Source organism: Anser cygnoides, chromosome 9, assembly GCF_040182565.1.
Source record: "Anser cygnoides isolate HZ-2024a breed goose chromosome 9, Taihu_goose_T2T_genome, whole genome shotgun sequence".
NCBI lineage: Eukaryota > Metazoa > Chordata > Aves > Anseriformes > Anatidae > Anser > Anser cygnoides.
Window position 1 is genome coordinate 12,944,360 of NC_089881.1, and position 13,245 is coordinate 12,957,604.

The 13,245-nt window shown below is 40.0% G+C and overlaps 1 protein-coding gene across 3 annotated transcripts; it reads right to left on the reverse strand.

The window, feature by feature from the left end:
• Positions 1-433: 433 nt before the first annotated feature.
• On the reverse strand, positions 434-13,157 carry PARL (presenilin associated rhomboid like). Of its 3 annotated transcripts, none has more exons than XM_067002591.1 (10): positions 12,994-13,157; positions 12,712-12,907; positions 12,467-12,607; positions 10,491-10,539; positions 8,721-8,816; positions 7,317-7,466; positions 6,175-6,245; positions 4,770-4,871; positions 2,804-2,901; positions 434-831 (listed from the first exon to the last, which is right to left on the reverse strand). In XM_067002591.1, exons 1-10 carry the CDS (start codon positions 13,140-13,142, stop codon positions 717-719), a joined length of 1,167 nt encoding a protein of 388 aa, XP_066858692.1. In that variant the 5' UTR covers positions 13,143-13,157; the 3' UTR covers positions 434-716. The 3 variants fall into 3 exon arrangements, 2 of the variants coding, with proteins under 2 accessions (XP_066858692.1, XP_066858693.1); XR_010833634.1 differs by lacking the exon at positions 434-831 and adding an exon at positions 3,245-4,668; XM_067002592.1 differs by lacking the exons at positions 434-831; positions 2,804-2,901; positions 4,770-4,871 and adding an exon at positions 4,883-5,810 and having other exon boundaries at positions 12,994-13,142.
• Positions 13,158-13,245: the final 88 nt, after the last annotated feature.

The window sequence follows — 13,245 nt, forward strand, 5'->3', positions numbered from 1 at the left end:
GTAAAATGTCTAAAACCCCAGTGTAGGAAATTCTTCCACTCACATAATTATGAAAGAGTTAAACATATCTTGTTAGTAAAGTGTAACAAGATACGACAGCATTTTGGAAGCAGACAGACATTAAGACATTGAATAAGCTGATGAATAAAACTGGACCATTAACCAGGATGTCTACCTGTACAAACCTGACAGTATTGCTGCATGTATTTCAAGTTTAGATCAGAAGAGACCATTGTCTTAACTAACCCAATCTTTTCGACAATAAAGACCACTGAACTTCATCATAGTAGCATTATGCTGAGTCCAAGTAGGCTATGTCTAAATCTAGAAAAGCACCCAGTGCTGACTGGTGAACGCTAGGGGATAGGGATCTGTTAATTCCCTCAATTTTTCAAATAGGTACCTTCCTAAGTATTAGCCAACTATACTAAACTTACAGTTTGTTGACAACTTTATTGGAAAGCTTTGTGCATCTTTTAAAAAATGTAACACAGGCTGCTACTGCAGGGAAATAGGATAAAAATCTTTATCGTTCCACCTTTGTCAGAGTTCATTTTCTATTGGTATGCATTTTTGTAATTGTAGTTTATGTTAGGCCTCTAAGGAGCCGAGGTTTCTAATGTGGAGTAGCAAGAAAAAACAACCTTCAAAACCAATTCAATCCCACGTCTTCAAGTAATATACCACTTCAGCACAAGGAACCTCTAGGATTAGGATTAATTAGATCTTCCACCTCCTTTTCCCGTGTTCTTTGTCCTCATTTCATGCCAAGCTTTCACGAGAGGTTCTCTGTTTTTCCATATGAGCTCGTGACCGTAAGTCACATACCACCTGAGAAAGAAAGTACTAGTTAAAAATTTAACTGCAACTTTTCTCAGCATCTGAGGAACAGACTGATCACTATAAAGGCAGCTAGATGCTTGTAATACTAGACAAGATTAAACTGAGGCACAAGTAACGTTCTTGGAAAGTAGCGATGTTAGCTAAGCTACCAGTTCTCTTGACTCCATTTAACTTCTATGTTCTTGCCTGTCTCAGTCCTGAGAATTAAAGGCATGAACACCTTCCAATTTCACGCTCTCATGGATTCTATTTAAAAAGATACAAAACCTACTTCCATTTAACACTGTTAAAACAGTACAGTTGCTTGTGCTAATCCTTACTACTACCATCAGGTATTTTTCTTGTACATAAACACAACAGGAACTCCCCCATAAACAGCCACACTCCTTTAAAGTGAATTTTCCGCTATAAACAACTCAATGAAAAATTAATCTATTGAAGTGTTCTGAAACAACTTATACTGATTTTCATGTAGTTTTGTATAAATGTAAGTGATTAAGCAAGGGAGGTTATGGAGGACAGGAGAGGGAGAAGTGGAAGGGGAAGCAATTATATAAAAATACGTTGAAGGTTCTCCCACAAGCCGTCAGTAAGTACTTTTGTATGAGCCACTAGCTTATCTAGAACTGTCAGGCCATTCCAGTAGGTCATATAGTGGCTTTCTGAAATGGACAATTGTCTGTGAAGCAACGTATAGAAAACACGTGGTTCAACCTGTGAGCTAGAGGCCCTGTTTAAGGATGAAATGGCCAAAATGATCACTGAGGAGAATATATATGCACACATATATGAAAGAAAGTTACTTGTAAAACTTGTCTTTACTGCATCTGCTATCTTATTTTAATAATATACAAGTCCGTATTACAATAAGAAGCTGATATAGCTGCATCAAGGCAGAAAGTAGCTACAAATTGGCAAGTCTACATCAACTGCCTCTGTGATGCCAGAGAAAGGGTGGAGAATAGGCTGTGCAGAGCAAAATTTACACTAAAGTAAAGAAACAGCAAGAAAAGACAAACCAGTCTGGAGACCAAAATTAGTACTCTTCAACTTCTAGAATACATCTTCCAGACTAATCACACTGCGTGAACAAACATTGTTAATCACTGTGCAGTCTGATCTCATGAAAAGATCAAAGGAACAACATTCTGCAAATTTCAAAAGGATCCTAAGTTCCTTGATAAGGTTGCTGCAGAATAAACTCACTGGGCACACTTCTGCATCGAGCTTTAAATTCATTTTTTACCTGTCCTAGTTAAAATTCGGGTAGGCTTTTAACCTATGTTTAAAAATGCTCTTAGCAGTAAGTGTGCAAGTTAAGACAACAGTCGGTGTGAAAAGGGGAAAAACCCATTAGGTAATACAGTTCAAACATGAACAATGCAGAACTGTTTGCTAGAAACTAGTTTCTAGTAGTTCTTCTCAATTAGGCTCCACAAAAAGATGAAAGCAGCAAGACTGATAAACAACAGTGGAGGCTGTTTGAAGAACTTGGCCTCAGCTCATTCTCATTCAGCTCTTTCTAAACTGGTAATTAGAAATAAACATTCATACATGAGAATTTTGTTAGCTGTTCAACTCAAGAGATGTTTTAATTTGTCCATGCCGTGTTTTGTGAGAAACTATTCTGTCTTGCGACTCTCTTCAATGTTCTGGGGAGAGAGCAGGACTGAGAAAGACAGTCCAGGTTACAGTAACAGGACAATCAAACGTTTAACCTGTCATTTCAAGACAGCTCAGCACCTTTCAGTTCTAGGAATCTGTTAACAGTACTTTCCACGCAATTTTATGGCATTGCAAGAATAATGGCTAGTTGTCTTCAGTGCTATTCAAGACAACTTAACTTTCCAAACCCCACAAAATTCAAAGAGAAGACTATGTCAGGGAAGTGCAGGAAGAAAGCGAATTTGCGAATATTCAGAAAGTGAATAGGAGGAGTTTAAATATAAACCAGACTTACATTCCAAATAGAGCTCCCCCTAGATGTGCAGCATGGTCAAAAAATCTCCAGCCTAGAGCAAGCCCTGCAGTGTCAAATGCAATTATGGCTTTTAAAGCCTGGAAAGGAAGAGAACATGCAACAGATAGGATCAGCCACAGTATATAATGAACACTGGTAACAAAGCTTTATATACAGCAAACATTTGGATCAAAAAGCATCCCTTAAACTTTTTATCAGTGCAAACGCTGTAAAAAAACTATTTTAAAAATGGACTCAGTCTGATAGCTGTACTGTGCTGCCAAAATACAGTCATGAGCAACCATAGAATAATGCTGGAGAGGAACATTGTCTTCTCAAATAATCTATTTGTTCAAAGCTTTATTTCTACAATTACATATATTTTAAATTTACATCAGCATATTTTCTAAACTTAGGTCAGAAAAAAAAAGAGAAAACTACCTGGGAAGAAGTACAGTCATAAAAGATACCATAAAATACGAAACTGTAGTATTCTCATTCACTAATTCTGACATAGCTGAATGACACAACCCTCTACTGGACAGAACAATGTGGGGCAGCATCCCTGTCTTCCCCTCTGATAGCTATTGATCATCACACTTTCCTAAGTGATCCATCTGTTAGAATGAAGAAAATCAGGATGACAGTGAACAATCCATGGCAAGAAACATGAGCAATAGTTTAACATTCTCAGGAGAGACAAACCACCATAGTTGTAATTATGCAACATTTTACTAAATGCATCATTTCAAGAGACTGACAGAAGTAATGTCAGGATGAAGTGTTACTTTAAGTAGGATTTCTTTCCTTGAGCATAGGTGTTAAAATAGCAGCTATGTTGCTATATTGGCTTTTTTCTTTGAAAAGCCCATTACAGTATACATGAGGTAGGCTACAGGAGTACATGAAGTTTAGAAATTACTAAGAACTTCTAGCATTTAAAGGCTATATCAGAAAATATTCTGAGATTTACACCATAATAGCCAATGTTGTTCTTTATTTACTGTTGTAACGAGTGCTTCCTCATGGCAATGCTACTGCGGCTCTGACAGTATTTTCACCCTGGTTTCTTTTCAGGAAAGATGCAATTGAAGGTTAGCATGCAAAAAAAAAAAAACCAACCAACTAACAAAACAACACAACATATCCACTCAAACAGAAGGGCAAGAAAAACATGAAGGCTATATTTGAGAACGTTGTTGACATCTGTAAGCTGTATTTACAAAAATATATTAAACCGCATCATCTTATGACGGCAAAGATTAACCACCTTAGGTAACATAGGAAAGCAACTGTTAAGTGGTGGACCACAGGCAATTAACTTATTCAAGCAAGTCAAAACATACATGAGAAGCTTTTCTTAAATGGTATATGTATGAACGCATCTCAAAGCATTTAATGAAAAATGGACTGCTAGTAGTACACATAAAGGGAAGTCTAAGCAGTTTATTTCTAACCCAAGAATGTTCTTGGAAGTATCAACAGGAGGTGTTCTTCCAGGGCTAAAATGTTATTTCCTTTGAGAAGCAAAACTCTTTTCTCAGTCTTGACCAATCTTTCTTCAAAAAGAGAATCTAGATACTAGTCTGTAACCACTATTGCTATACAAAATATTGCCCTTCAGAAAGACTTATGTCTTTCTAATATCTGAACAGTTTGTGTGCACACAGTCCTCAGACAGAAGAACTCCCAATTTCCTTCACCTCTTAGTATCAGATTTGCAACACACCCATGGAGGATGAAATTTAGGATAATTCTGAATCCACTGCACACTTGTGTAAGTGACTCTGCCAGGCTGCATTAACTCAGAATCAGTCTCCAGGTCTTCCATGACCTTGTAGTCTTTTTCAAAGTAGATTTAACAGCTTAGAAACACAAATGAAAAGGACATGCCTTAAGATAAGGGATAGGTACACAGAAAAACGTTTTAAGTGTAGGATTTCTTTTGAAGTTCAAAGGTACTTACACTTCCTGCTGTAAATGTGAACATTGGAAGAAATATGATGGCTAGTTTTGCTTCTGGCATCTTTGTACATACAGCTGCAAGGACAGTCATTATAGCTCCTGACTGTAAAAACATTAAAATATATAGAAGTAAGCTGAGATATTACATAAGGGAAAAAAATATTTTTCTGAATGTGAGCCTTTTTCCTTTTGGCTTTCATTATTTTTCTAACACAGCCCTGTGATATGTCATGAAGTATCACAGCAATGTTGAGAACAAAAATAAGATTTTAATGTCAATATCTAGAACTACAAATACTGGGAAGAACCTCATGCTCTTACCTAGCCTCCAATAATCAAGAAAAAAAAACCTCCTGTTCTTAAGATATCTAACGTTAATGTGCTTTTTGTAGCAAGCTTTATAGAAGTCTGTATATGCATTAAATCAGACCCAAACACTTCAGAAGAAGGGATTCTGTCTGAAGCTTGTGCCAAACAAAACATGGAAAGTAAGAGGGACAGGAACAAGAAATCTCTTGTCAATGAAACAACAAATCCCTGGTCTGTACTGAAGTGACTGCAGGCTTTTGTATCCCATGAAAATTCTCAATGAAAAGGCTGTGAATACCATAAACTAATGCAACATGTGTCAACTTCAGTAAGTTCAAATCAGTAAAACTAATGGAAAGTAACTTGCTCCAGATATAATTTATTCATAAAGGGAAAATAAGACAGCATTAACAAAACTCTAACTTAGGGACTTCCCATAACATTTTTCATTCCCATTGAAAAACAAGAACCTTTGTTAAAAGCTAAAAGTTTAGTAAAAGAAGAAGGCTGTAAAACTTGGCAAATGGCTAGGTTCACTTAAAATTTATAGCAAGTTCAGTGTTTTAAAACATAGTACTAAAAATACTTGTAAAGAACAGACAACCATAGCACATCCTCGACTTACCTCGTACCTTTCATATAGTAAGACTTCGGGCAGCAGTGCTGCTTTCTGCACAGTATTTCCTATAGCTTTCACTAGCATCCCATGCTGATTCTGACTGGTTACATATTTCTTTCAAAAGTAGTGTTTTCAGTTAGAGAAGACAATTATACACAATTATGTAATAACAGCTTTGAAATAAGTTGTAGAACTGAACTATCTGCTCAGTGACAAGAGGTCCTGCTCATTAAGTACTCATTTACAACCAACTACAACATATAGAAACATATAGTTCTGGGCTGTCACTGCAAGAGTTGAAATATTTGAAGAATAGCCAAGTTCTTGCACAAGAGTAACTGCTAGATTGCTTGGTTTCAGTAACCCTTCCTCATTTCTATCATCCAGAATATATTCTTTTAGACAGGTAAAAGAAGACAGCAGGCTATGAAAATAACATTAGAAACTATATAGTGTCTCTTATATTCTAGATACTCACAGCTCCAAGGGATGGTTCAAACTTTCCAGTGGCCATTTTAGCAACATAACTGACAAAAGTAGAGACAACACCTAGAAAGGTAAAGTGACAATTAGAAACGATATCTGCAATGCAGGCAAGCATCAGAAAACTAAACAACGTCATTGGCACATTCTAAAGAAGCTAATGCAGGGGCTTTATTCAAATTAAAAAAAAAAAATACAAAAAACTGTAAGCTTTTCATAGGAAATTCCCATGAGTCTGCTCTAAGAGCTATTTTGTTTTGGTGACTGTGGTGGTTTTACCTTGCTAGGCACCTGAACTCCACCACAACCGCGCTCTCACTCTCCCTCCTCAGAAGAGGAAGGAAAGAAGAAAAGGAAAAAAAATCTCACAGGTTGAGATAAGGATAATTTAATTAAAGGAAAAATAATTATTATGGAAAATAAGTATTAATTTAATAATAATACTAAAGGGAAAAGGGGAAAAAACAAGTAAAGGCCGTATGGAAGTGCAGAGGAAAGAAATTACTCTCTGCTTCCCACCAGTGAGTGATGCTTGACCACATCCTTGAAGCAGGGCCTCAATGCACATAGCCACTGTTTGGGAGGACAGACGTTTTCATGAGAGCCCACCCCTCCTCTCTTCTTCCTTTTTCCACCTTTTATTACTGACTGTGACATCATATGGTATGGAATATCCCTTTGGTTGGTTTAGGTCAGCTGCCCTGGTGATGTTGCTTCCTCCCCTCTTGCCCACCCCCAGCCTGCTGGCTCTGGGGGATTAGAGGGAGTCCTGATGCTGTGCCAGCACTGCTCAGCAGGAGACAACACTGGTATAATACCAGTGCTGTTCTAGCTACAAGTGCAGAGCACAGCACTGTATGGGTTGCTACAGGGAAAGTTAACTCCATCCCAGCCAAACCCAGTACAGCAACTAAGCATGACTGAAAACCAGATACTTGTATTTTTGTGGTATTTTGAAGTCCAGTACCCTAAAGCCATCAGACTTCCATGTGACAGCAAATAAGCACTGCAGTTAGTATAGAGCAGTTTGTGGGGCTGAATAATTGCTATCTGTCATCATATGCTTATTAACCGTGTACACTTTATTTGCATGAATATATATTTTTAAATGTTGCAAATATATGTATTTCACATTACCAGCAGAAAGATACACTGCAATGAACTGCTCACATCCCAGAAGAGAGACAATGCTGCTGGAAAAACTCCATAAAACATACATATTTGCTGCCATGTGGAAAAGAGAGAAGTGACTAAATGTAGAGAGCAGCATTGGAGAACACAAGGCTCCTACAAGAGAGAAAAATTAATGAAAAAAGTCAGTGTTTAACTTGAACATGTCATGCAGACTAGATATTCGTTAAGAGATACTATAAGCTAACTGTACTTAGAATCCTCAAATACAAACTATGTAATAAACCCAAAAATGTAACAAACTTCAAATTCCATGCAATACCTCTTGAAAAATAGAACATACACCCCAAAAATATGCAAGCTGTATGAACAGCTACTTTAGAAAGTTTAAATTACCTACTAGGAAACGTTTCACATAAAACGTGAATCTAAAACCACTTGTTCTATGCTTTGGAAAGAAAGATTCGGATAAATGTACACGGGGATAGTTTTTATTATATTAATAGGAAAAACTATATAAAATGATTTTACTAGGGAGACTGATTCAGAAAGGAAAACTTTCTTAAAAAAAACTAGTTCTTTGTGCAACAGCAGCCTTGAAAATGTAAAAAAAAAAAAAAGCCAATTAGCAGGTTTAAAGGTCAACATTATTTAAGCAGGAGAGTTTGGGATGACTGCTTTGCATAATAGCTAGCTTTAGCTTTGGAGTGTGGGGAATTGGTTGAGTTTCCGTTTCCGCAGAAACAACTTTCCTCATGCACATTTGTCTCATTCTTTTAATTCTTTTCTCTACTGTGGAAATGAAAGCTAATTGTTCTGCTATTAAATACTAGTAACTTACTTTAGTAAATTACTTCCCTAAGTTAACCTCTTCAAAATATTTCACACACAGTGAAAGCCAAGTTTGTTTGTTTGGCAGGAGGGGGAAACACAAGACCACCCAAAGTTTGAAACAAGGTGCCTGTACACAGCATACAGACTAATGTTTTATGAAGACTGGGATGATTAGTGTTCTGTCCAGGAAAGCAGCTGGTGTTGATATCGCTAACAGAAGTGCCTCTTCATCTTTAGGAAGGCAGGAACTGCATCCCACTGAATGCATTAAGAGGCCAGGCAGCAGGCAACAGTTCTGATATTAGAGTATTTAGAAAAGTACTGGTGGTGGTTTCTTCTTTGACTTAAAAAAAACAATCAGACAAACAAAAAACCTACAAAATGGATCCATTACCTCTAACTTTTTCTCCATTCAAAGTGTTTCCTATCTAGACAAAATGACGTGTTTGGGCATGACTGAGCTTACTTGCAGCTCCATCACCCACAAGCAAAGCACCATCCCAAGCTTTCGTGGTATGATCAAAGGCTCTATTATACACCAACATAGAAAAGTCACCCAAATTACTATTGACTTACTAGAGGATGGATCTGAGGTGAAATATGTAAACATAATCCGTCGCATACCAGGCAGCCTCCATAAACAGAATACGAAGACATTTGCAGCTATAATACCTAGTAAGAGAGAAAAGTATAAACAAATTTTGAATGTAACATGTCAAAATACTTACTGTAAACAGGCATTAAGAAGTATGCTTGCAAAAAATCATACCATAAACTTTATGGAGTTTAGAAAAAGCAAAAAGAAATACAGGAATTCAGCTTATATAATGGAAATCTTAGAAATAGAACATTTAACTGCAACCGTTTTATTTTGATGTACAATATAACAAATGTGACAATCCAGGAAATCTGCACTGAAAACATTCAAGCTCTGGTTTCAAACTTATGTTCCACTATAGAACCAAAGAAGGAAGAACCAGCTAAAAGAGGTCCATTTCTTGCCTCTAGCTGCTTATTCCCAAATGCCACCAACCAGCTGCACAGATGCACTTAACTGCACATGGAGGGGAGAAGGCTAGGGGAACCATACAAACATGCAGTATACATCCCTTCCATTTTACGGACAGGTTTGGTTTTGAAGGGATTCTAATAATATCGGTTAGATATAAAGCGAAAAAAGTTGACTTGGTATTGCTAAAGCATAGTCATCCCTGTGAGATAGCAAACACGCAGCTTTTTACTTCCAATGTTTACTGTGGTCTTATTTTAGTTTAAAAGAGAATGTACATGACTAGATATACAGCGATGCAAATTTGTTTCTTGTTTACAGTGCCTCCTCTATTATTATAGAAACAGTTAGCCATTTACAACATTTTACAATAGCTAAAAACATTTAAGGGGAAAATAATTGTGCTTCCTTTACAGAATAGTAAATATCACGTAATTATTCTCTATTTGAAGTTTGTAACAAAACTTAAGAATGGTGAGAAACCGCAATGTATAAGTCCTAGAACCAAAACTTTTATACATCTCTTGATGCTCTATCTTATTCCATTATGTTAGAGGAAATATTTTCCTTGCATGCTGCACCAAGATGTCACAGAACCGTCAACCGTTTCAGTACAGTAAGCCCAATCTTGTGATGGCAGTCAAGGGCAAGTATCCCAATGGCTCAGGATATACCAGCTAGAATTTAGATAGTTTATCAGATTCACTAAACGTTGAGAGATGCTCTAGAGACTAGAGAATAGGAGTCTTCACCCTCCAGACCCAATATAACACTTATCTGTATCGTGACCCAACTGCATGTTGAAAAGTAATTCAAGTTATTGTACAATGTAGAAAAATAAATGACATAGCATAATGTTATATTCCTCCCTGTGGTGGTGAACACAGACATATTATTTAACAGAGTATGCAACTCTAGCCAGCCTTTGTTGGGTGAGAAGTTGGGTGAGAAAATCACACAATTTAGGGACACCTCACAACTACCTAATCTTTCAAGACAGTGCTTACAGAATTGCACAAAAAAAGCACATAACTAGCTCATGTTACTTCTAAAAGTATTTTCTGTTTTTCCACAGTTCCTGAAAAAAACATTCCAGGGGCAGGATTCTAGTTAATCCTCTGTAATCTCACACAGATGCACAGGAATTTTTGATGCATATAAAAATATATTCTGAGAAGGAAGTGTAGCAGAAACCATGTATGTGCAGGTATAAGTTTACACATGCTTGGTGCCTAACAACCTAAACGTGGTATGAAAGCCATCTGTTTTGACATACTGTACCTGTTTGCCATATTTCTCTTCCTGTGAATGTCTAATACTTGTAAGCTAACACAAACCTGTCACAGTCCGCTGACCCTCAGTCAGGTTATTCCACCAGCTGTTAACCTGAAACAGAATTGGTATTTATCAGTGCCGTCGTAGGGTATTTGTAACTTCAGAAATAGTCACAGAAAGGTCTACCTTTTTAAGAAAAGCATTTGTTTGAAATATGTCAAGGAAATCGGCTTCAAACTTGTTATTTTTCTTAGAGATTTAGCTTTTTAAGTCAGCATTTCCTTACTCAAGAGTAGTTATCTACCTTCCTTCTCATTTAATATCCAAGAGTAGATCAAGAGTTTCTTCAAAAAGAATCGGGCGGGTTATTATCATTTTGCAGAACTGCATGGGTTACCTCTGCTTGTACTGAAGAGGTATATAGCCCATAATGCTTACTTTAGAAGGTTACCAAAGATAGCATCGACCTTGCCTCAACTAAGCCTCACCCTAATGCTATCTAACATCACACCACCCACCTTTCAGAGATTCCACTTTTGTGCCAGGGTCACTTTTGCAGAGGTGGCTCACAAGATGTGGAATCCATTCCCCCTTGCGTCCAGCTCACCCAGCCCTCCTTCAAGTTTAAAACCCCTGAAAAAGTTTATTTTGAGTGCAGTCAGCCCACACGCAAATTCCATCCCCCGCTTTCCCTTTTTAAGCTTTCTGAATTATTTTGGACAAATATTTTCTTGCTAGCTCCATGACCTTCCAATCTTATCAATGGGGGCAACGTCAAAAACTCAGTTATAGGCTGGAGGCAGGAAGAAATAATGCTCTATGAAACTACCTGTGTGCGATCTGGTATCTGTGTAACAGCTTCACTGCATTTTGTTTAATGCTCTGGCACAGGATAGATATCAGTATCTCCTACCAATTTCTCCAGTACAAAGACACTAACCTGATTTTTCTATAACATAATAATAGAATGCCCTCAGAGTCTATTGGAGATCCTGAATCTAAAAACAGAACTTACCTACTGAAGATAGGGGTTGGGAATTTAAGCCTATTAACAACGGGGTGGTTTTATTTTTAGATAGCTAGTCAGCAAATCTTCCCCTTCAGGTTTTGAAGGAAAACAGAAGCACAAAACCAAAATTATTTGACGTATAATTCAGGGGCAGTCATAATCTCACCTGCACTTCATATAAACTGAGCAGGAAAGCATGCCCATTTGGAAAAAAGTACCACAATGCACACAATTGGCGTTACAAAACCAGCTCCTCTGTGTGCCATCCAGGACACTGTGCTTCTCCAGCGGCACGCTCAGCCCCACCTCCCTTGAAAAAGCAGACCAGAACAAGTAAACAAACCTGGTCTAGTACATGCTACAGCAGTAACCTTGAAACACACGTGCATTTTATTTTAGTTTTAAATATGCTTAACTGAAAACTGAACGGCCGGTATCTTTCAGAATACCAACTAACTGTATGGCAAGTCTTGCAGTAGTCACGTTGTTCTTACTGCCCAAATTTCAAAGCGAAGCAGCTGGATGGAAACGTCAGCTTTCATTACAAAAGCCCCTCAAACCATGATGGTTTGTACAGTAAAGGCTGAAAATCTGAATGCGTTTCTGAAGCCAGAAGATTAAACAACAAAAAAATATGCTTAATGTTCAGAATTTAAGCTAGTTCTATTATCTCTGGGAGCTCAAGTTTGGTTTTGAGAATGCTTAGAAATGGCAATTTGAATTTTTTGATAGTGAAAAAGCAAAAGGAATATCCTTTAGATATTTACTAACTATTCCTGACCTCTCCTCCACGCATTTCAGGGTGAACATGGTATTTATCTCCTATGTAGGTTGCGCAGTGATGCTGTGAATTAGTTTTCTATTGCTGATTCTACCATTTTTCTCCTGAAATGGAGTGTAATTTGCTGAGAACGAAGTAATGTAATTTGCTTAGAACGAGGAGCAGCTTGCTGAGCACCTGTCACCTCTCAGCGTTAAAAGCCTGAGCAAAGAGTACAGGAGCCGTGCGGGCGGTGCTGGCACACGTACCTGCTTTCTGAAGTCCCCCCTCTTCTGCGGCCGGATTTTGTCCAACCAGTCCGCCCGAGCTTCCTCAAAATACGTCTGGACCCGGGACTTGAGCGCCTCGTACTGCCAGATGGCAGCGGCCCCGAAGGCGGTGCCTGTGAACTGGGCAACGGCGGGATAACCTCAGCCCGGGGCGGCGGCCCGCGGCCGGGGCCTCCGCCGGCGAGGCCCGCGGAGGCTCCCTCCCTGCCCGCCGAGCCACTCACCCCCACGGCGAAGAGCAGCGGCCTGACGAGGCGGCGGGCCGGGGGGCGGCCGGCGCGCGCGGGCGGCGGTGGGCAGAGGCTGCGGCGGGGCGGCGCGGGCCGCGCCTCAGCGGCGGGCGGCTCGGCGGCGGGGGGCTCCTCGGCCCGCGGCCGCGCCCGCCGGAACCCCCGCCGCGGCTCCAGCAGCACCGTCAGCCTGTGGGGGAAGAGGGAGGGCGGTCGGCCGAGGAGCCGCGCCGCCCCCCCCAGGCCCGTTCCCCCCCCGGCCCGGCCCGGCCGTACCTGTGCGTCCGCGGGCCGCCGGCGCGGGCCCAGCACCACCACGCCATCTTGGGCGCCTCCCCGCGCGCCGAGCGCTTCCGGGGCGGCCGGCCGCCATCTTGCGGGCGCGGCCGGGGGACTGCCCCTGGCCGGCGCGGCGGGGCCGCCATGTTGGGAGGGGCGGCGGGAGGGAGGGGCCGCCCTCAGCCGCCACGATGAGGGGGGCGCTGCTCTTCCTCCCTGCGCCGCCTCTGGGGGGTATGCCTTTGTTCT